This window comes from Ambystoma mexicanum, chromosome 1q (genome assembly GCF_040938575.1).
Source record: "Ambystoma mexicanum isolate Mex_15411 chromosome 1q, UKY_AmexF1_1, whole genome shotgun sequence".
Classification (NCBI taxonomy): Eukaryota; Metazoa; Chordata; class Amphibia; order Caudata; family Ambystomatidae; genus Ambystoma; species Ambystoma mexicanum.
The window spans coordinates 1,377,170,263-1,377,195,547 of NC_090922.1; the positions used below are offsets into that span (position 1 = coordinate 1,377,170,263).

The 25,285-nt window shown below is 44.8% G+C and overlaps 1 protein-coding gene across 2 annotated transcripts in view; it reads left to right on the top strand.

The window, feature by feature from the left end:
• TRABD2B (TraB domain containing 2B) overlaps positions 1-25,285 on the top strand; it is a 1,121,778-nt gene that overhangs the window by 896,179 nt on the left and 200,314 nt on the right. The window contains exon 5 of one of the 2 annotated variants that reach the window (XM_069642239.1): positions 5,229-5,425. The exons of the other annotated variant lie outside the window; for it this stretch is intronic. Coding sequence (XP_069498340.1) covers positions 5,229-5,341 — 113 coding nt within the window. The 3' untranslated portion in view covers positions 5,342-5,425. Of the gene's footprint in view, positions 1-5,228; positions 5,426-25,285 lie in introns of those variants that run through there. 2 annotated transcript variants of the gene reach the window in all.

Genomic DNA, 25,285 nt, shown 5'->3' on the forward strand with positions numbered 1-25,285 from the left:
CCTGCTGTTTAATCTAAATGTGCAGCCAGTGTTGAACATCCTGAAACGTCCTGGTTTAAGTTACCATTATTATGCAAATGATACTCAGATATACATCAATATTGCTGACATTGATGAGGCTTTTTCTAAAAGTGTACCTGTGTTTGGATGATATAAATGGATGGATGTCCAGAAATCCATTTTAGCTGAATGCAGCTAAAACAGAGCTGATTTTGTTTGGACCTGAAAAGCAGGTTGCAGCCGTAAGTAAATCTTTTGCCCCATGTATTCTTGGGGAGAAACTTCAATTCTCTACTAAGATCAAGAACCTATGATGCATGTGGCAGGAGAACCCGGGTAGTGAGGTACAGGTAGGGGCAAAGGTTTAATCGGTATACTACTTGTTACAGATGCTTTGATGAGTTATAACATACATTCCTAAAGGAGACCATGAAGCAGTGATTGGACCATGACAAATACCCATCTAAACTATTGCAATTGCCTGTTGATGGGTGCTCCAGCCAAACAACTGCACAGGCTCCAGAAGGCTCAAAATGCAGCAGTTAGACAGAATGGTAGTTTGAGGAGAGTAGACCACGTTTCCTCCTTAAGGAGGACACTTCACTGACTAACGGTCGAGGACCGTATTAAATTCAAGGTTGCTTCTATGACGTTTAAGTGTTTAAAGGGACTGACCCCAGAATATCTAAGCAAATAAATGTGTCTTTATAGCCAGTAAGGACCCTAAGATCAAGGAATCACTTACTGTTAAACAGAACCCGGTCAGCATTTGTCACTAGAGGTGACAGGAGATTTGCTGTGTTTGGACCCAAATTATGGAATAGTATACTATAAAAGATTAGGGAATGTCAGACACTTGTTCAGTTTTGGAAGGCTCTGAAACCCTTTCTGTTTAAATAATCTTCTCGTAGTTTGACTGTCTCTAGGGACACAGATCTGAACTAGTGACCTAGTGATTTCTCTATATCTCTCTATTTACAAAGGCAATTCCAACTGCGCCCCAATACGGTAACGTCTGCCGCAGGCACGTTACAAATACAGAAAATCAAAATTGAATTTAGTTAATTGATATGTCAACTATGATCGACCTCCGGCCATAAAAATACATGTATGTACTTGTGACAAAATTGTTCCTGATCTGCATGGGTAAAAGGGTGAGTAGTGGCTTATCCACCTACTCAGTCTGCATAATTCTCCAAACCAAAGATGATCCAAATCATAAAGGTAAAACAGAACAGCTAAAGGTTGTAGGTCAAAGGATCGAAAAAAAAAGGATCGAATGGTAAAAGGATCGATTCAAAAGGATCAAAAACAAAAGGATCGACAACATTTTTTTTTTTTTTTTACTTTTTTTTTTTTTGGGGGTGGGGTGCCCCCCCAACCCCTGTTTTTGTGGTAAAAACCACTTGTTTTTAACTATACGAAAACCCCGAAAAATATATAATAAAAAAAAAATTGATCCTTTTGTTTTCGGCCCTATTGCGTCGATCCTTTTACATTTGATCCTTTTTACATTCGATCCTTTGACTGGACACCACAGCTAAACAATAGCAATGGAAACAGCAATAACAGTTCCAATATTAAATAATGTCCAGCCAAGGTTCTAGAACAATATATACTTTTAATTCAGCCAATACATTGTACACTTAACTATCAAAAACAATATAGAAAGCTATCCCTTTAAAAGCAGTATGCAGAATGTAAAGAGTCAGCACTCTGAATACTTAGAATGCAATGGAAACAGTCAAGAAATGAAACAATGGTTTCAAAAAGGATATCTCTTGCCGGAAAAAGGACATAAAAGGGACTTAACCAGTCTCTAGGGCCCCAAAGGATGAGACAGTGGGACAGAGTCAGTGGAAAGTAACTGATTACTAGTTTAGGTGCTGCAATGTCAAACAAGGCTTTTTCAGATGTGGGTTGAACTAGGTTTGCGTGCATCGAGTCATATTGGTTAAGACGGTGAGCTGGCGTCAGGTTTGTTTGAAGCAGGAGCTTGGTGAATTATGAATGCAGTGGTGAAGCAATGCAGTTTACATGGCTCCCCAGGATTGGTTCAAAAGTCGAGTCAGTTCGAGAAGTTGGTAACTGCTGGTTTGGGTCAAAGTGTGACCTGATGATTCAGAAGTTCAAGTCGAGGTCTAACTGTTTGAAACTGTGGACCCGATGGTCCGATATGATGTTCAAGCGGTGGTGGTTCAAATTTGTCTGCAGCAGCAAGCAGCGGTTAAAGCCGGATGGTTAAAATGCTCTTCCTTGCACAATGCGACCAGAAGCTGGTTTGAAAGGTGCAGCAGCAGCACCTATCTGGTGTTCTAAAAGGAGCACTGGCAGATCCTTCTGGATAGAATGTGGTGAACTTGAATCAAATGCAGTCGATCGGTTTTATGTGGTGAAAGCAGAGATCATGACTTTTATGGCCCTCAGGATGCTGTAAAATCCACTGCAGAGGCTTGTGTCAAGGAAGGTGAGTCCTTTCAGGTTCTGTTCTCCCAGCCTAAGAAAGTTACAAGAAGAGTGGCATGCTCTGATCCCCAGCAAGAGTCACCCCACAAGGTGCCCTGGGCGTGGGTAGGGATCAGAGCAAGCCTCTGGCTGTCACCACTGTCAGTATCATCAGTTTCTACAAGAAGCCTTCCCGCTCACCTGAATCTTCTGAGCTGGTGTCAGACTCCTTCTTCCGTCCCTTCTTTCAACCTGTAGCTCTTTTCTTGTAGAGATAAGGCCAGTCTCGGATGGAAGCCTCTATGCATGCCTGCTGAACTGGCAGACTAGTGGCCTCTTCCCGAAGCAGCCAAGTGGGGGAAAAAGCCTTGTTAGGCATAAAAACCCCATAGCTTGCAGCATGGTCTTGAGTGGGCTGCAGGACTTTGTCGATGCCGGTGGAAGAGCATGAATCCTGGCGGAAAGTCCAAACTGGTGTGATGAAGCAGGGAACCCAGAGGAATTGGTGGGTAGAAAGCAGGACGTTCCGGGAGTGCAGTTGTGTAAATCGCAGAAAGGAGATCCAGAGGAGATGGTTGAGCTTGATAACCGGGAAAGGGGGAAAGGGGGAAGAGAACTAGAGGGAGCGTAGCAGCAAAAGGCTCCCGTGCGGGATCCGGAGGAATACAGCACTGCTGCTGTGGCAGGAGGAAGGAAAGGAAGGTAATGCCGTAGCCAGTGGAGAAGCAAAGCAACAGAGAAAGCAGTGAGGCTGAGAGCCAAGCAAGGCAAGCAGAAGCATTCAAGCAGAGCAAAGAAACCTCCTGACAGCGTCTCACCCTAGAGGCAAGCACAAGTGTTGCAACGCACCAACTGCTGGGTTTGGAATGCATATGTAAGAAGTGGCGGCGGCCATCTTGAAAAAAAACTAGACCTGCACATCACGTTGCAGGCTAACATGATGTGCTGATCAATGGCAGCTGAGGGACCATTGATTCCGCAAGCGCAAGGAGCCTTGGCGCGTGACACTGCCATACAGCATTCCTTCTGCACATAAAAGGCTGAGGTCTTTGGAAAGAACTACTCCCATGATTGTTTTCTTATGTCCTGATTAGTCCAAAAGTGAATGACAGAAGGTGTGGGAGACCCCATTTTTATAGGCAAAATGCCACAAAGGATTGGATAAAATCAATCCTGCTTTATTGGAGTGAATCCCTGTCCATGTGACGGTGGTCTCTGCCTGGTTGCATCATACACAAAGTGCATTGAGGTAAAGGAATTGTAGAAGATAGGAAGGAGAGATAAAGAGGAAATACAAAATATTGTTAATCATTCCACAATTGTGCTTAGCTTTCTCTGACTCTGATTATACTAATCCTGCCCTTTCTCTTATCCATAGCCTCAAATGCCCTTTTGGTTTGCAACACCCTGGTATGAAGCTTGTCCTTTTTGTTGGTGTGTACCTCTCGGATACTGTTTACCAGGACAACTCCTGCTGAGGGTAGTCCTGATAGAGGGAGGTGTTATCTGACCTAACAAAGTATGAAATGAGAGACAGCTGTTGCTGACTATTGACCTGATGGTTGTAGCTGAGACAGCCTGTCTAGGTAGAATTTGGACAGCCTGTCTATGGCTGGCCTAAGCTCACAGTGTTGACATATGTATGATTCAGATCAGATGTGGCTTTTATAATCATGTAAATCACCAGCCACCATACTCCAACTCAGGTATGACTTATGTTTAAAGGTCAAACTGCTACCAGGGTGGTGCTTATTATAATAATCTTGATTTGGAATGGACGTGCAGATTATAAATACAGCCTCTGTGCAGAGGTGACTTTACTGTGACTCCAGCTGCCAGATAAAACAACTGTTGCCTCTGAACCTGCTCCGTGCCACTGGAGAGAAAGCACTGCAAACCAAGATACTAATGCAGCAGGAGACAGGTGTACAATATACTTTTGGTCGGACAAAAAGAAAGAGGGGGTCACAGTTTTTGAGATGGAACATCCTGCATCTTTTTATTATTACCAAAACAAAAAAAGCCAGGGCTTTTATATCACTGCCAGATTGCAGTTGTTCACAGCAGAGTGGATAGTTCTGTACGGCATACAGAGCTAATCTGTGACTAACTAAGGATTTGCATGTCCTTTTAATTGCCTCAAAAGGAAAATAATAAACAGAAGAAAAACCCACAGCTTTTTCTATTCTGTCAGTGTGATATCATTTTTGATGTCCTGGGTGTTAGACTTAGCTGTGCACAGTAGTGGCACTAGTTATGGTTGCTTAGTTTACCATAACTGGTGAGGGTTTTCGGTTTTACTTTAAACCATAACGGCCCTTTAAAAACGTTTTTTCACTGAATTTCACAGTTTTTTACCAGTGCACCCTTAATTTGCTAGACATTACTTTTATTATACTCACACACAATGTAGCAGTTCCAGAGTCTTGAGACAGTACGAATGTTCACAGGCATTAGGTACCATCCACAAAGCCCATAAGCACTGGGGAGAACAAAAAATATTCTCCCCTTTAATCAACATACACATATACAGAAAACAATATTACTTATATTTACTACCTGCAAATATACCTTTTTGTCCAAAATCATAATTTGAAAATGTACACATTATTTTTCACTTCAGTACAACTCTTCAGACAGACTAGCATATACCAGACGCTCATTCCAAAACAACCTCTTACCAAATAAATAATAAGTGAACTGCATTTATTTCTCTATTATTACCATTCATTATTTAAACATTTCTTATAAGCAAGAAGCACATTATGTTTTTATTTTCACAGAAATGGCAAACACACTTGAGTGGTTAGAAGAAAACTTCCCAAAAGAAGAAAAGAGTGAGGATATTATCTCTAATGGTAAACAATACATCTTTCAATATAAACAAATAATGTAATTCATACAAAGCTCAGTGAAATTATAATTTCTTCTTTTCTTATAGCACATAGTTTACATGATGAAACAACACCTCAATTTAATTATGGAGAATCACAAAGAAAATCTCTGTCCCTAACTGTACATAATGAAATCGTGATCAAAATTGGATGAACTTGGTAATGATTTTAAGGAAATTTTAAATTATTTTAAAAATCATGTTATTAGAAATGTTGATTATCACTGTCCTTTTTGTACCCGTCCACATTTCCCCCAGCAATCACCCCATCAAATTCCCAAAATCTAAATGACAGAAGCTTTGGCGAAACATCCACTCCCTGCCTCCCCTAATGATCATTGTATAGAAATTCCAAATTCTCCCATTTATGTTCCCCATTATGATACCTCATCCTGTTCATAAATACATGTATTTATAATACTATAAATATATTGTATGTTGTTCTGACATATTTGTTTTTTTACAAACCTCAAATAATAGTCTACGGACTATACAAATGTTAGGGTTGTCTGTTTCTTCAAAGGATTGTCCGCGGACATCGTGCCGTGTCCGGACATGGCCTGCCTGGCATGGTGTACTTTTAATTAGTCCACGGACAGCGCGTCCATTTGCAGACAACCATGCACATGCGCCCTGCGGTTCCTGCCTGATGGGTGTTCGCTGACACCCACTGTCACCGTGGACATCCGGGGACATCAATATGTCACCATACCCATCTAGCGTGACTGCATTTTTGGCCAATCTAGGATGTTTCAATTTGAAAGTTTACCATTCCATACCTCCTAGATCCATTCTTAGCTGATTTGGGAACTTTTTTCAACTTTGCAAGGCTGATTTATGACTTGGTAGTCTGCGGATAGTGGCACAGTCCACAGAGAGTTCCTCTGAAGAGACCCACTCATTACTTTTAGTCATTCCCAATCTGGTAGACCAGCAGAGAGCACCTGATTTCTAGATCCCTTTGCAAATCTCGCCACCTGCATCAATGGGATCTGCTATGGCCATCCCAACTCCTTCCAGGGGCCACCACCACCAACACAAACCAGAGGGCCTGCAGAGTGAACAGGCTCAGAGATCCAGAAGAGGATGAAGAGCAAAATGTGGTAGAGGAAGCACCTAGCTCGAACGCCCGGAATTAGTCATGGGTGTGGTGGTTTTTCACCACCGTTGGGGGTGTACTGAAGGCTCGGGCAGCCAAGGTAAGTGACACTGAGTGCAGGGACAAACTCAGTTGCGGAAGGCCTCTGCTGTACTCCTACAGGTTCACATCCATGTACCACCACACCAGATACAACCACCCAGGTGTTCTGAGAAATGCTGTTCCTTCTTCAAGGAGAAGCAGGTTGACAGCCTCTACCCCATCTTCCTTGACCGCTCCTGCCACAACACAGGCTACTTCTCTGGGGCTGAGGATCCCGGTGGCCCCCTCACAGGTACTCAATTGTACTGTGACACACTGTTCTGCAGGGGGAAGCAATTTCAAATTGCTTTCAAGGCTCAGTCAAGGAGCATGATCAGCACTGTGACCTACCTTAAATTTAAGGCCTGCCCAGCATCTTCCCCTGTCCACCTGCTCCTCTGTCTCTGTGGTTGGTGCCCCTTCCCTCCCTTCCCTCCCTCACCTTACTTTGCCTCTCCTGTAAAAAACAAAAAAGCCCAAAAAAGTACAAAATCACAAAATACCCAAAACAGTTCCTTTAGGAGCCACCTTTCACAGTTATAAAATAGAACTTAAAAAAAAAAAATCACAAGGGTGTTTGCAGTCTGCATAGTCCGAGGACAGTGCAGTACTCTGTGTACACCAGGAATATTCTAGGTGTGGGGTGGGGGAATGAACACCATTTTGTTTTTTATTACAAAATGGTGGCTTTGAAAATAACTTTTTGGTCTCCTTCTGGTTGTTAAATATGTTTTGGTGATTTATTTGGTTTCATGTACTAAACTTACAAATGTTCGAAAAAGCGTAACTTTCACAACACGTCTTTCTATTATTTTATGTTTTTCCTTGTTGTTTACTTCAACTACTAAAGAATACTTGAATACATAATTTATGTATTCTCATAAACTGCTTCAATGTTTTTTGGACGTTTAAAAAAAACCTGATTGGCCACATCAGTCAGATGCACTTCATCTCTTCAAAAATTGTTTTGACAATATCAAATTTGATATCTTTATTATCAAAATATGTCATACCAACATCTGGCCATAAAGCACATACAACTTTGCTCACATTGCGCCTTGCTGTCTCAATTTGTGGACAAAATACATCAGAATGTATCAACATTTGTCTCTGAGCTACCGAGAAAAAATAATTTTTGATTGTTGAAACAGTTCCATCAACTTTCGAAATGCATTATTCATGGCACACTGTAATATAATTCTGGTAACATAGCACAAACTCTTGCCTCCACAGTGAACTACAATGATGTGCTGTTGCTTCAAGTTAACCATATTCTCACTAACCAGGAGGCACTCCACTGACTTGATTCCTTGAACTCCATTTAATGAAACTTGAAATTCAGCTAATTCAAGATTCACAGAAAATCCACACTTCTCAGAATACACATTTAGCCAATGGACCCAAGAATCACCCACATTCCCGACACTCTGCTTCCTTAAATCCATAGCCATCTTCACTGCACACAACAATGATAACTCTTGCTACTCAGTATTCCTGTACACTAAACCCACAACACCTGAACGGCTGATCCCCAATGTCCGCAGACAACCACGACTGTCCGCTGTCTCCGCAGTCCCCTTTCCATGCCTGGCATGCTTAAAGGACCCGGATGGCACTGCAAAAATTTAACATGGTTTTAAACATAAAAATAAAAATTGTAGCTGTGAACATTATAAACCTCTGCTCTTGTATGTAAGTAGTGAAGCTAGTTCAGGTAAAATGTTCTTAATTAAAATAATAAGCACATTGCTACAACACTTAACAAAGAAAAACCTTTTATCTGTTGTAACAACCCCAAAGGATTAGCTGCCTACAGCATAGGAAGTATGACTTTACAATGACTACTGCGCCTCCCAGCAGAACACCAAAACACATTGAAATGCTACAAATTATCAGCAGAAGATGCCAGTGAAGTATGCAGAATTCTTAAACAAATTAAAATGCTCCTGCTGATGAAGTAAGCATGGTTTCTAACATCATATTGGCTTGAATTCTTCTCACAATGCAAGAAGTCTAAAAAACAACTACGAAGAACTATTTGGAGGAAAACACATTGTTGTTTTCAGAGACCTCCTACAGTTATCACCAGTAAAAGTTCAACCTATTTTAAAAACAATAGGACACAAACAATGCTGGAACACACTCAGCAGCATTCGAATAGTAAATTTCCCGCAAAATGTTTGCTGCAGAGAACTAACTGTAAACATGCATCAGTCTGTAGATCTCACCTATGCTAACATTTAAAAAATAATTAGAACTGGTCTGCTTAGTAAAGATGCAAAATCCATCTCAAATACTAGACTAATCCATGAGCTGTATGGGCCAAACACATCTGCATACACTCAATGGTCTATTCCTAGTAGCACAATAAACAGTTAGACTACACCAACTGGTATCTAACTACATCCATAATACTACAATAGTTCTTTTAAAAGCCATGATAGTTAGAATAGGCCAACAGGTATCTAACTACATCCAAAAACACCCTTCATTGCAATACATCTCAAATATGCCATCACAGTTCTTGTTACTGCAATACTTGTTGTAAACCCCAATATAATTACAATGCGCCAACGTTACCACCAAATCTAACAAATGCCTACTTAATATCCCTTCATCCCAAATGTACTTACTAAACTATAATACAATAAAACGTTAGAATAATCTAACTGGTATCTAACTAAATCTAAAATACTACAATAATTCTTTTAAAACACAATACAGTTAGAATATGGAAACAGGTATCTAACTATTTCTAAAATACCATTAATTACAACACACTTCAAACAAACATACAAAGACACTACCACTCACATAATTATAACAGGTATTATGTAAATCCTCTATGGATTCTTTCCAATGACCCAATGATTATTTCATGTCAATACAACAACAGTGTAGCACACACTAATGTTGTACCAAACATAATACGTAGAATGTACTGTTTATGAGGGTCAGAAAAGTAGCAGTATATGTAGAATGTAATGTAATTACAACTTTTAAACTATCCTGCTTGTCAAATGATACTGTTTTGTTTCCCCAGAACCCCCACAGAGTTTCCCAATGTATTACTGTATGCAACTAAGTAACCATACCAAGTGTTATCCTATTTGTTATCTTCACAAATAATCAAATACATATTCCATAAGCACTATCATCAATTGTACTACAATCATACATTGCATATACACTTCAATTATATCATTCCACAATATTAAAAATACTGTATACCCCCCCTTTAGTACATATAATTACTATACACATATTAATATACTATGTGTTGCCAGTGGGCAGACTATTGGGGGCATGTGGGCCATGCCTTCAAGAATCTGGCTACTGGCTACAACCACCACAATATAATGCAACCATACATTCAATTCACCTTTAAATAACAAGACTAACCCTGAATACCATGCAACCAAAATGATGGCTGTGGACACTAAAATTGACTGCATACTCGTTGGCACCTGCATCCCTTTTTGTCACCAATAAAAAACGCTGCATGTCAACTTTATTCCACCCCCTCACCCTTTCCAGACCCTCTTGCAGCCACCAAATAACCACAAATATGTTTTCCAGACTTTTTTCTCACTGAGCTTTCCGCAATCGGTGGCGATGTATGCGGGCCTGGCGGCACCGGCAAACCCCTTTTCCACCTATAAAAACAGCTCCATATCAACTTTATTCCACTCCCCCACCCTTTCTAGGTCCTCGTTTGTCCACCAAATAACCCCAAATGTGTTTTCCAAACTTTTGGCTCACCACGGTGTCCTCGATAAGCGGCAGCTGTTAGCGGATCCAACATGGTGACCGTTTCAAAAATTATGATGCACATCATGTTTTTCACAGTCTAATCAGTGTGTGATTTTGGTGTCCGCGGACATCAAGTCATCCTCTGATTGTCCCAGAGGTGTCTGCCAACCCCCGAATCCGAAAAGGAGTCAGCGGACCGGACCCAGATATCACACATTTGTTTGTTACGTCCTTTTGGCCATTCTTTAAAAAACTACTGGGCGGATTTATAACAAATTTACAAAAGCATGCTTTTGGCGGCAACCCTCAGCTCCTAGTGCAGATCTGGTAAAAAATCCATCCAGTGGTTTGGGATGTAGGTGCAAGCAAACCTTTTTTCCATTGCATTTTTGAGGATTTTCACACATTTTGGGAGCCCACTATGACTTTGCCCCCCCTACTGGACGAAGCCACACCAAACTTTGCAAAATCTTTCTGAGAGGGCCATTTATTGTTTTCCCAAAGTTTGGTGATGATTCATCTGAAGGGGGCAAAATTATAAGCCTCCCAAAAAAAGTTCTTTCTATGAGTTGAACAACTTAAACACAGGCCGTTACCGCAGGCCCTGTAATGTGTGTGTATGTGTGTGTATATATATATATATATATATCTATATATATATATCTATCTATCTATATATATATATATATATATATATATATATATATATATATATATATATATACACACACATACATAATAAGTGAACTGCATTTATATATATATTCAGTGAAAAAAACTTTGTTAAAGGGACGTTTGGTTCCAAGTAAAACCGAAAAACCCTTGAAATTCGCCAGTTATGGTAAGCTAAGCAACCATAACTCGCGCCACCACCGTGCACTGCTAAGACTAACACCCAGGACATCAAAGATGACATCACAAATGTCCCTTTAACAAAGTTTTTTCACGGAATTTCATAGGTTTTTAGTAGCAAAACTTAACAATAATGACTTTGACTTTATATACATGTCATAAGGAACTGACTAGATCTCTTCTTATGAACTTGATGTCCGCAAACTTATTTAGGGGCCGATTCATGGAACAAACGTGCACCGAAAATCTTGGCGCAACCAGGCGCAAGCAGGCGCAAGCGCAAAAAAACAGGGACTTCATGGAAGTCCCTGCACATGTTTACCTCGGGATGTGCGCCAAACCTGTGCATGGCGCACAAGTCACTGCAACATCCCGAAAGGCGTGCACGACGCGCACAGTGAAAGCGCACAACCTCGGCGCATGCACCAGAAAGTGGGCGGAACACGGGGCGTAACGCGCGGAATGGGGATCAACGTGCGAAAATAAGGGCGTAACTGGGGATGTACTGCAGGGAAGCAGACGGAACGCCCACACGCACTCGAACCACACGTATTCATGGAATCGAATAGGGCAAAGCCACGCACAGCCAAAGACACGCACAAGCCGAAACACGTCCACCACACGAAGGCAGGCGGTAGCGTCCCTGCGCATTACAAAAGTGGCAACATACAGCAATTGGGCCTGTGCGAGGGAGGCACGTGTATATCGGGGGTGCGCGGGAAGTTACACACACGATTGAGCAGGGCACGTGTATATCGGGGGTGCACGGGAAGTTACACACGCGATTGAGCGGGGTATGTGTATTTCGGGGGTGCACGGGAAATAACACACGCGATTGAGCGGGGTACGTGTATTTCGGGGGTGCGCGTGAACTCTTTCATGCGATCGGGCCTGGGGGAGCGGGCTATGTGTATTTCAGGGGTTCGCGTGAACTTTTTCACGCGATCGGGCCTGGGGGAGCGGGCTACGTGTATATCAGGGGTTCGCGTGAAGTTTTTCACGCGTTCGGGCCTGGGGGAGCGGGCTACGTGTATATCAGGGGTTCGCGTGAAGTTTTTCACGCGATCGGGCCTGGGGGAGCGGGCTACGTGTATTTCAGGGGTTCGCGTGAAGTTTTTCACGCGATCAGGACTGGAGAGCGGGCTACGTGTATATAAGGGGTTCGCGTGAAGTTTTTCACGCGATCGGGCCTGGGGGAGCGGGCTACGTGTATATCAGGGGTTCGCGTGCGGGCTACGTGTATATCAGGGGTTCGCGTGACGTTTTTCACGCGATCGGGCCTGGGGGAGCGGGCTACGTGTATATCAGGGGTTCGCGTGAAGTTTTTCACGCGATCGGGCCTGGGGGGGAGCGGGATACCACTCACCGTCTGCCTTGCGTGTAGAAGAACGCGTAGCCAACACCCGCTTTGAAGTAATAGCGTGTGAACCCCAACGGATGGAAAACACACGCACCGCACGAAAAGCACGTACAGAGCAGTTTAAAGGCACACGGGATCTCCAAGCCCTGCCAGGGCAACACCCATGCGCAAAACGTCACAGACGCGCTTACGCTGTAAGTGCCTTTGGACAATGAAATCGTGTATGCCTGCTGACGCGCTTACGCGCTAAGGGCCTTTCCTCGAATTTCATGCTAACGTGCAGGATTTTCACGTGCCAAATCACTCCGTATCAAGCTGGCCACGCGAAAACACACGGAAGACCACGCTCCTGCCCAGAAGGCCGAATTACTGCCCCCCAGTGCCCAGAGCAGCCTCCCACGTGCCATCTGCTGCTGCCTGCCTGCCTGCCTGCTGCCACCGAGCCCTGCCATTTGGTGCCTGCACATCAGCCATCTGCAGGGATCCAGTTGCTGTGTCCACCCCTGCTGGAACAGAAGACTCCCGAGTCGGATAACATCGCTCCACAGCCCAGCCTCAGGACCCAGTTGCCCACCCACTCCTGCCCCTGGGGTTGCCATGTCGGGCACATCAACATCTGGCACCAGTGGCAACCCCCGGCCAGAGGGGCAGAGGGGCACCAGCTTCATTGCCACCGAAGTTGGTGTCCTGGTGGTGCCCTCTTCAGATCATCCCGCACCAACAAGGAAGGACGGGAGAGGATCTGGGCCGACTGTGTGGTTGCCATCAACGCGGAGGGGGTGGCAACCCGCACCAACCAGAAGGTCAAGAAGCGCTGGGAGGACTTGAGGTCCAGGACCCTCATAAAGGCCCGGCGCCTCGTGGAGGGGGGCCGGGGCCGCATGAGTTCCATCCAGATGAGGGTCCTGGAACGCGTACACCCAGCGCTCCACGCCCAGGTCCTTGAGAGGGAGACCCGTCTGGAGTTGAGCGGTAAGTGGCCAAGCATTGCTGTGTGAGACAGGGCATGTTGCAGTGTGCTGCTTGTCTGATACTTGCCTGTATGTGTGACATAGGCCATGTACGCATGTATGTGTGCAGGGACATCATGGTAATGCATGTGCAACCAGTAATGTGTGAACCGCACGGTTGTTGCATGTGTTTAAATGCGACATGGGAAGCCCTATGCAGATTGTACACATGAGAGCATGGCAGTCTCTGTTCCTGGACATGGGTGGGGGTGAGGGATGGGTGCTGATGCCAGGTACATATATGGTATGCCTGACCTGCGAGTCTGTGACTTGTGAATGCCATGGATGCATGACACATGTCTGTGACAATGTACAGATTCACTGATGCAGCCTAGTCATCCTTGTATCCACTGTGATTGGGGTGTATGGGGCCAGATGGATGTGACTGAGGTGAAGTGTGTGCATGTGATAGGCATGACCCATGATGCATGTGAGTTCCATTACATTGTATGTTTCGAGAGACCATTGGAAATGTATGGAAATGTCCATGGCATGCACCATGACTGTCACTGTGTGTGTTTTGCCTGGACTGACACATGTGTTGTGGAGGACATGATGGAAGTGTACTTTGACAGTGGCACTCATCTGCTATTGCTTCCTGTCTAGGGGACCATTGTACAGTACCCTGATGCTTGTGTTCTATGTCTCCCTCTACGCAGCGGCTAGTGAAGAAGAGGGTGGAGACGGCGCTGTGGAGCAAGGCGGCGGGGATGCCCCCACGGCTGCAGCGGAAGGGGTGGGTGAGCCCACACAGGGGCCTGCTACGGCGGTAGACGGTGAGGAGCCATCCAGGTTGGTGTTTTCCACAGAGGAGGAGGAGGCCGCCACTGAGGCGCACATGGGGCCTGGTGGGGGCATCCCTGCTGGTGCAAGTGGTGCAGTCCAGGGGCAGGGGCAGGAGGCAGCACAGGTCACCGTGGAGGGGCCTGTGCATGTCTCTGTCCCTGACCCTGTGGGTGCACCACCATGCACCAGCAGGTATGCCCCGTCCCAGGCCCGTCCGCAGGTAAAGGGGATGTCCATGTCATCTGACTCCCCTCCACCTGCGGACGAGGGGACCCCTGGCCGTATGGAGAAGGTCCTGATGGGGGTCGCTATGCGCACGGCTGTGATTCGTAATGCCGTGTGTGCTTCCCAGGAGGAGAACGCACGTCATCACAAAGTGCACCGTGCCGATGTGGCCCAATTGGGATCGTCCATGTTCGGGGGTTTCCTACATGTGTCGGCCAATCTGGCGGCCCTCTCCTCCTCTGTAGAGACTATACGCCAGTTGTTCTCCTTGCTGTCTTCCGGCCAAGATGCCACCAGGGCCCCCTGTGGACCTGCCCTGACCAATGCAGCCAGCTCGGTGGGGATCCCATCCCTGCCACAGTCGGGAGTCAGAGGTCCAGCAAGGGTGGACACCACAGCAACTGTACCCCAGCAGATGGAGGATGTGCCGGCATCATCAGGCAGGGCACGTGTACGAAGGCGTCGGTGGATTCCATCAGCCTGGATGCCGTCGTGCTGGCAGAGGCAGTGGCGTTGGAGGCAGCAGCGGAGTCAACGTGGGAGGCATCATGGCTCGGGGCCATCAACATCGGAGAGGCAGGCATCGGCCGGAGGGCAGGAGGACCCAGGACGGGAAGTGTCTTCTGTGTGGCAGCGGTTGGGCCAGCAGATAGGTGCGGAGCGGCGGCGGGCAGAAGAGGCGCGGCTCACAAGGGTCAGGGCGGAGAACTCCATGCGGAGGGCCCTGAGGCGGGCCGAGTGCCTCGAGGCAATCCGCAGGGGGTTGGAGGAGGAGATTGCGTCGTCCCTGCGAACCCTCGGGGCCATGGAACAGGACCGCCTCCCGGACATCGAACAGGAGTTCGATGATGCCCTGGCCCGGAACACCACGGAGTGAGCCGCTGGACTTGCCCGCCGCCTTTGTATATAGTTATATAGTTAGTGTTAGGTTTCCTTTATTCTTTTGTTTTATTTGGTTGCGATTGGACAATGCGCCACATTTTTGTATGTAGTTCAGTTATTAGTTAGTTGTCATAGTTAGGTTTCATTTGGTTGGGCTCATGGACCCGGGATTATCTTGTAAATAGTTCTTCAATGGATTTTTTATTTTTTTGATTTTTTTCATCGCCATGGAGCAATGGTTTTTGTTTATCATTTACACTTGGATTACTTTTCTGACTGTGACTTTGGACACCATTTATTTTGATTGTGCTGTGTGTTTTTGATTATTTTTCATGGACATTCATCTTCTTTTGGTTGTTTTGCTTTGTGGTTTTTCTCATTTCATTTCCATTCAAGTTGATTTTAAATACATTTTTATTTTCATCCTTCAATGTGTCGTATCATCTCATTGCTTTCATGCATGTCATGTTGGGTGTTTTAACATTCACTTGCAGCCATTGTGTGTGACAGACATGTGTTCATTTGCATTATTTACATTGGGTGTGTAACATGTAATTGCCTTTGATATGTGGGTGGATGTGATAGTTGGTTGGGCCTTTTGGCAGGGGAGGTTGGCCATTACGGATATGATTAGGGATTGGTGGGACCTAGGTGCAGGGGGGCATGGATGGGACATGGGCGAGGGCCTGGTGGAGGGTGCCTCATGACTGCTGGGGGTGGGGGTGGTGGGAGACATGTGTGGGGGCCTGCTGGCAGGTGCCCCACAGTGCTGGGGGGTGAGGGGGTGGGGAACATGAGTTGGACATGGGTGGGGGCCTGCTGGCAGGTGCCCCACAGTGCTGGGGGTGGGGGGGATGGGAGACATGGGTGGGGGCCTGGTGGAGGGTGCCCCTGGTGGCTGGGGGTGGGGGTAGTGGGAGACATGAGTTGCACATGGGTGGGGGCCTGCTGGCAGGTGCCCCACAGTGCTGGGGGGTGGGGGGGTGGGGAACATGAGTTGAGCATGGGTGGGGGCCTGCTGGCAGGTGCCCCACAGTGCTGGGGGGCGGGGGGGTGGGGAACATGAGTTGGACATGGGTGGGGGCCTGCTGGCAGGTGCCCCACAGTGCTGGGGGGTGGGGGTGGTGGGGAACATGAGTTGGACATGGGTGGGGGCCTGCTGGCAGGTGCCTTACAGTGCTGGGGGGTGGGGGTGGTGGGGAACATGAGTTGGACATGGGTGGGGGCCTGCTGGCAGGTGTTCCACAGTGCTGGGGGGTGGGGGGGTGGGAGACATGGGTGGGGGCCTGGTGGAGGGTGCCCCTGCACTGCTGGGGGGTGGTGGGAGACATGGGTGGGGGCCTGGTGGAGGGTGCCCCTGGTGGCTGGGGGTGCAGGGGGACATGCGTTGGTGGGCAGTAGTGCAAGTTGACATGTGGGTTGGCTGGGGGGCATGGCCATGGTGGATGGGGTGCCTGCAGGAAATGTGCAGGGTAGGCCCCTGTGCAATTCACGTGTGGTGCTCCCCGCGCACCCCTGAAATACACGTACCCTGCTGAAATCGCATGTGAAACTTGCCCCGCACCCCAAAATACACGTACCCTGCTGAAATCGCATGTGGCACTTCCCGCGCACCCCTGAGATACGCGTACCCTGCTCGCACGGGCCCAACCGCGTGTGGAAATTTGCGCGCACCCCTGAAATGCATGTACCCTGATGGAATCGCGTGTGGAACTTCCCGCGCACTCCTGGAATACACGTACCCTGCTGAAATCGCGTGTGATACTTGCCCTGCTCCCCGAAATACACGTACCCTGCTGAAATCGCGTGTGGCACTTCCCGCGCACCCCTGAGATACGCGTACCCTGCTCGCACGGGCCCAATCGCGTGTGGAAATTCCCGCGCACCCCTGAAATGCAGGTACCATGCTGAAATCGCATGTGGAACTTCCCCCGCACCCCGAAATACACATACCCTGCTGAAATCGCGTGTGGCACTTCCCGTGCACCCCTGAGATACGCGTACCCTGCTCGCACGGGCCCAATCGCGTGTGGAAATTCTCACGCACCCCTGAAATGCACGTACCATGCTGATATCGCGTGTGGAACTTCCCCCGCACCCTGAAATACACGTACCCTGCTGAAATCGCGTGTGGCAATTCCCGCGCACCCTTGAGATACGCGTACCCTGCTCGCACGGGCCCAATCGCGTGTGGAAATTCCTGCGCACCCCTGAAATGCACGTACCCTGATGGAATCGCGTGTGGAACTTCCTGTGCACCCCTGGAATACACGTACCCTGCTGAAATCACGTGTGAAACTTGCCCCGCACCCCGAAATACACGTACCCTCCTGAAATCACGTGTGGCACTTCCCGCGCACCCCTGAGATACGCGTACCCTGCTCGCACGGGCCCAATCTCGTGTGGAAATTTACGCGCACCCCTGAAATACACGTACCCTGCTGAAATTGCATGTGAAACTTGCCCCGCACCCCGAAATACACGTACCCTGCTTAAATCGCGTGTGGCACTTCCCACGCACCCCTGAGATACGCGTACCCTGCTCGCACGGGCCCAATCGCATGTGGAAATTCCTGCGCACCCCTGAAATGCATGTACCATGCTGAAATTGCGTGTGGGACTTCCCCTGCACCCTGAAATACACGTTCCCTGCTGAAATCGCGTGTGGCACTTCCCGCGCACCCCTGAGATACGCGTACCCTGCTCGCACGGGCCCAATCGCGTGTGGAAATTCCCGTGCACCCCTGAAATGCACGTACCATGCTGAAATCGCATGTGGAACTTCCCCCGCACCCCGAAATACATGTACCCTGCTGAAATCGCGTGTGGCACTTCCCGCGCACCCTTGAGATACGCGTACCCTGCTCGCACGGGCCCAATCGCATGTGGAAATTCCCGCGCACCCCTGAAATGCACGTACCATGCTGTAATCGTGTGTGGAACTTCCCCCGTACCCTGTAATACACGTACCCTGCTGAAATCGCGTGTGGCACTTCCCGCGCACCCCTGAGATATGCGTACCCTGCTTGCAGAGGCCCAATCACGTGTGGAAATTCCCGCGCACCCCTGAAATGCACGTACCATGCTGAAATTGCGTGTGGAACATCCCCCGCACACCGAAATACACATACCCTGCTGAAATTGCGTGTGGAACTTCTCGCGCCCCCCTGAAATACACGTACGCTGCGGAAATCGCGTGTGGAACTTCCCACACACCCCTGAAATACGCGTACCCTGCTTGCACAGGGCCAATCGCGTGAGGTACTTCCCGCGCACCCCAGTGATACACGTAGCCCGCTTACCGTGCTGGTACAGGGTTAGCGCAGCCCTTTGCGCTGGATTGGGTATATTGATGGCTTTTCCCTGCGCGAGAGGCGTTCTTGGGGGCGTAACTGGCGCTGCTGCAGGGTCGCTGCGCCACTGTGCGCCACGGCTGGTTTTGGTGGCTGGAATCCATGAATACGCTGTGCGCGGAAATGGATTTTAGCGCACGCGGCTGGCGCAGGGATTCGCACGCGCACCCTGTGCGCCTGCCGCGTGCGCCACTTGTGCTCTGAATTCTATGAATTACCCCCTTAATGTTCGCGGACATGTTCGGAGAACAGTACCACTACCTAACAACTGTGGGGGGGGTATGTTTGATTGTTATATCATAATATAAGAACATTTAACAAATTCAAAAAGCAGCACACAAACACATTATATATAGTAATACATAAGAAATGTAACCCATATATGTAACACACTAACCATTCATTTAAATACAATATGTTCTGAAATGGAATATACCACAAGAACATAAATTGGCTTCCAACATAATTACCTCACAGACACAACAGAACTGAGAACAAGACCAGACCCACTGAATACATATGACTTACCTTACCAGAAATAGTAAGTGTACTTCATTTTACTCATATATTTATAAACTTTCTGTATTAGATTAAAAAATATATTATCTTTTTTTTTTCTCACAGAAATGTCTAGTACTCTGGAATGGCTAGAGGACAATTTCCCACATGAAGAAATGTCACAAGATAGTGAAACTAATGGTAAACACTTTATAATATAAACCATTTAAATATTATTATTTTGTATACATTTAACATATATATATATTTTTATACAGAGCATAACAAAATAGAAACTACCTCTGAAGAAGCTGTTATAGAAAAAAAGCTTGACAACATATAAGAAAACATTGATTTACTGTTGACCAATTTTAATAATTTGAAAACTTTTGTTGAAGATCATTTTAAAACAAAAACGTCATACCATTGCCCCACATGTACTTGTCCCTCCTCACCATATCCCAGTCAATTATCCCCAAACCCTCTCCATAATCCAAAACGTTTTGATGAGATTTCCATCCCTTCCTCACCTAATACCAATCATGTTGAAACCCCAATTTCTCCTGTTTCTGTTTCTGCCTCACCTTCTCTGTCATAAATTATTAATATATGTTAAATAAAGTTTAATTTTTATATTGTATTGCGAACAGTTTCCGTTTTTTTTAAAAAAAACTATATAAGTGTCCGCGGACAGTGCGAGTGTTCTGAAATGTTCGTACATAAACGAAAATGGAGGTGTCCTGAAGAACACCACACCTGTTCGTACTGTTCGCTAGCAAGTTGAAACTGTACTAAGAACCCACGTGGTGTCCTGAAATGTTCGTAAAGAAACAAAAATTAAAGTGTTCTAAAGAACACTATATCTGTCCGTAATGTTCGCTATCAACTTAAAACTGTCCTAAGAACACAATTGGTGTCCTGAAATGTTCGTAAATACACGAAAATGATATGTCCTGAACAACAGTACAACTGTTCGTATTGTTCGCTACCCAATTGAAAGTGTTCTAAGAACACAATTGGTGTCCTGAAATGTTCGTACATAAACTAAATTACACGTGTCCTGAAGAACACTATATCTGTCCTTATTGTTCGTTACCAAGTTTAAACTGTTCTAAGAACACACGCGGTGTCCTGAAATATTCATTTCACGTGTGACGCACTTTTAATTACTTCAGAACCCGAACAGTGTCCGTAGGACATCAATGCGCATGCGCTAACCAATCTCCGTGCACTTGGTGTCCTGCGGACAGGCGCTTCCTTCGCAGACTAGTTCGCAAACAGATCATATGACGGCGCCCACGCTCATTGTGTGTCCTGAAATGCAGACACTGTTCGTGTCCCCGAACAATTTAAAAGTACATTTTCAGTTAATCCATAATATTTTTCAATAAAATTTCACCATGCCACAAGTCCCACATAGTAATCTTGAGTTTCTATATACCTTTTGAAACTTTCTGATCCTTTTTTTGTGTTCGATCTGTCCGCGCACAGTGCGCATGTCCGCGGACCGCGCACAAGCACCCCTATAAAAGACCACTCCCAAGAGCTTATTCCCATTGTGTTTTCTTCAGAACACAGTGATTTTTTCTGCCACCTGCAGACTACACCATCATCGACATGGCATCCTTGGCTGCTGAACTGCCACTTGGTGCTGCACCTGATTCAGCACCACCACCACCCCCTCCACCACCACCACCTCCCCAAGTGCTTGAAGAGCGGAACAGGACTGAGGATGCGGAGGAGGAAGAAGAGGATGATGAGAATGAGGTAGAGGAAATCCCTACTACCCGCATTAGGCGTGAGTCTTGGGTGTGGTGGTTATTTACCATTCATGGGAATGGTCCTAAGGCTTGTGCGAACCATGTTACCTGCAATGAGTGCAAAATGATACTCAGTCGCGGGAAGCACGGTAACTACAGCTTTGGGACCACTACTATGAAGCGACACCTGAGGTCATTTCACTCTGGGGCTATTCGCAGGGTTGTACCTTGCGAAGAACGTAGCAGGTTGATTTCCTCTACTTCATCCTCTGTTTCTGATCCTGTCACCACAAGGACCACCTCTGTGGGACAGCGTCTTTCTCAAGCTGCCTCACAGGCCATACAGAATGCTGATGACCCTTACCTTTCGAGGGTCACAGTTGTATGTATGTACTGTGACACAGTACTCTGCAGGGGGGAGCGGCTTCGGAGTTCTTTTGAGCACGAGAAGACCTGCTCACTACCCAAATAAAACCCACTCTACATCTTCCTCTCTCAGCTCGCCCTTTCTTATCCCTGTAGTTGGTGTCCCCCCCTTTACCCTCCTTTACCCTCCTCTCCTAGTGCGTCGTGTCTGAAAAACCAAAAAAAATACAAAATTACAAAAATCAAAAAAAAATAAGGCTCTTTTCAGAGCCGCCTTTCCCAGTTAAAAAATAGAAGTGAAAATAAATGAAGCAGGGCTCTTTGTATTTTTTAGAAGTCCGCGAACAGTTCGCGAACATTAAAAAACTGGGTTACTACTCCATTACAAACGTAATTTTCTCTGGAAAGAAGTGGTGGCTCTGAAAAGAGCCTTTGGGTGGTGTTTGTAAGTCAAAAATTGTAAATGCTTAACATCTACTTCAAAATCGTTGTTGTAATTCCAAAAAAGGTCGCAATGCATTTTGTACATTTCTCAGAAAAATCTGATTGCCAGCATAAGTAAGATGGACTCCATCTCTGCGAAAAATGTATGTACTACAAAACATAATATTGTCATTGTGAAAAGAAGACATGCCAAAATCTCTTAGAAAGCCACATACAGCCTTATTAACATTGCGCCTTGCTTTTTCCATTTGTGGACCAAATGAAGAAGAACGAAGCCACATTTGTCTCTGCGCAATCCATGAAAATATCACTTGTGAATTAGGAAACATGTCCATAACATTCCCCAGTCACATGCCCTAAACTGTTCCCTCCACAATGAATTACAATTATGTCTGGATGTTGCTTTGTCTCCAAAGTAGCACAGAGAGGTAGCAAATCCAACCACTTCATTCCACGTACTCCAAGCCAGTGTACTTCCACATGTGGGAATCCAAGATCTACAGCTACTCCACAGCTTTCTGCATGCACCTTCAACCAATGTATCCACGAATCTCCTAAAATCCAAACAATGTGTTTTCTGAAACACACAGCCATAGCTATCCTTTGTTCTCTCAGCAAAAACAGTATCTCAAAAAATCTCTCCTGGCACAACACACCCACCAAACTTTCCTGACCAATCCCTTTCAGTGCTTATTCTCATTTGCATGACTTCTGAACCCAAAAATCCCCGGATGTAGCTCCCGATGTCCTGGAACTAGCGCCATGTTCGCGGACATATCGTAACATGAACAGCCCTTCTACCATTTCCACTACACTCTCTCTGCCATTCCCTCATTGGATGTACCTCAAAAATCACATGACCATGCACCAATCACATTCAAGACTTCTACATCTAACTGCATCATCATAGATCAGAATCTCTCTGAGTACAAGTGTCATATCATTGGCAAGCAGCATCTACCACAAATACTGTACAAGTCTTCAAGATTTCTACTTGCAGCTCCATGCATATCCATTTGCATGAACACAAACTTCAGGTATGCATATTTTCTGTATAGTACATGACATAGCTCTCAACCATTTTTGTTTTACAGGCGGGTGAAATCACCCGATTTTGTTTTTAGCGGGTGAGATGCCCATTGGAATGAATGGGCGTGCAGGAGGCTTGGCGGGTGAGTCTGCCCTTTACAAGGCATGTGACACCCGCCAAAAGCGTGTGACTTGAGAGCTATGGTAGATGAACACATTTTCAAACAGACTTTTACCTTGTAAAATCTGTTAAATTAATTTACTGTACTTTTTTCAATTTCCTAAAATCAACTACCACTTATACACCTTTATACTTTTTACTTTCTTTAAACACACACACTCAAATCATGTTAAACTAACATTTTTTAAATTAAATATATAGACTACATATATTCAAACAAAATTGCATGCAAACACAATCTATGTTTAAACCTTTATAAAAATACAATTTCATATTTTTTGTTTTTATTTATTTATTTACTTAATTACTTTAAATTAGACATGACATTGAGGCTCTATTACCTAGAACAGTTTACTTACAGAAATAGTGGTATTCACTAATATATTATAAATTTCACAAGACATAGTAAAGATATTTTATTTTCGCTACAGTTAGTCATTCAATACAATTTGTTCATTAAGAACATATCATATGCACTGAACTGATGCAAAGTATCTTATGTAAATAAATTAGTTTAATGGTTTTACAGAAGGCACTGAGGATTTCAATTAAAAAAATCAATATCTAAATTAAAAACAGTGCTATATACAAACAAAGTTACTAATTTGAAGCGTTCACAGTTGCAGTGAAGACCAGTTTCCTGAAAAGAAGCAGCCGAATTCGAAGAAGAAAGAAAAACTAAGAAGTTACCTGTTAATTTAAAAAAAAAAAAGTAAGTAAAATATCACCATATTATTTATATTATTAATCAAATATACTATAACATTAATACCAGCTATTTTGGTTTCTTAAAATAGAAATTTTGTACCATTTTGTCCAAAAATGTCCATGTTGTAAACAGCGATTTACAACCAGAATGGCCCACAAATTTCTATTTTTGGACACACAAGTTAGCCAACTGAACCACTACAATTTTCATATTATAGAACAAACAACTGTTTTAATTGTATACATTACATTTACTATTTGTACTTTTCCACACCACTAGCTTACTTTTTTTTTGTCATCTGAACCCCAGTTTAGTGACACATAAATTCAAGAATACCTACCCCTACTAGTTTTAGTTCCCAATGCACAATCACACACCATTACATACATCTTTATCATCTTACTCAAACACTCATGCACACAGCACACATACATTCCAGAACACCCCAACCCATATCTTCTTTATGTTTTTCAACAGACCCTAAAGAATGCCTACCAAAAGACAACTCCATAGAAAGCAATGCAAAATTAGAGCAAATGAAAATAAAGGTGTCCAACATAAGCATCCATCTCTAGCAGAATTTGTAAAAAAAGTTGAAACAAAACAGCTAATACAATCATTTAGTGAAACACAAGAAGTTTCAAGTACAACAACTTCGCTTCCTCTATCAAAATGTAAAACAAACCAAAAAACAATTAACAGAAAATCAGCTATCAGTACAGATAAAACTACTTCTTCAAATTTTAATATAATGAAAAGTAAGCATACCAAGAAAAGTATTTTAGGCAAAATATAACGTCACAAAGTCCTTCAAAATCTTATAAAAACAGGAGAGAAATCAGGTTCAAAGCTTAAAACCTATCGTAGGAAATTAATCTTAGAAGCATTGATGGACAGTGCAATTCTTCTCAAAAGAAATGTATTTATTTTACTGTTAAACAAAATGAAACCACTAACAAAACTAATAACTAAATTACAAAAAAGACTTCTCAATAAGCGAAATGTCAACAGAAAGAACTTCTTAAGTATCTGCGGAGGTGAATGGAATCACACTACGAGCACAGAACCATATTTTAATGAAGAAGCGTACAAACAAAAGCAAACAAATACAATTGCCGTAAATAGCAGTGGTCGAGGTTATGAAAAAGTGAATAATACCATAATGGAACAAGAAGTACTCCTTACAAAAATATGCCCTGAAAACTTAGAATTACCCCTCCATTCAACTGAATCAGAACGTCTAGTGTACAAATGGCCATGCACGTCAATGTGTAACATTCCCAAACGATGTTTCAAATCTTTACACCAATTCCTCAATAAATATGTAAAAAGCAAAGACAAAATCAAAATTAAATTACTGCAAAATATAGATACCTGTCCAGTGCGCAAGTACACAGGACTATAAGGACATTCATTGGCCTGCATTACAGGACCTACTTGTAAAACCACTTTCCATGATATCAAAAGGATATCAACACATCATTCAACTATAAGAAATCTAGTCTATAAACTGTATTATGCTAAAAGTCCTGCTTTAGCTCTAGCAAAGTTAAATAACA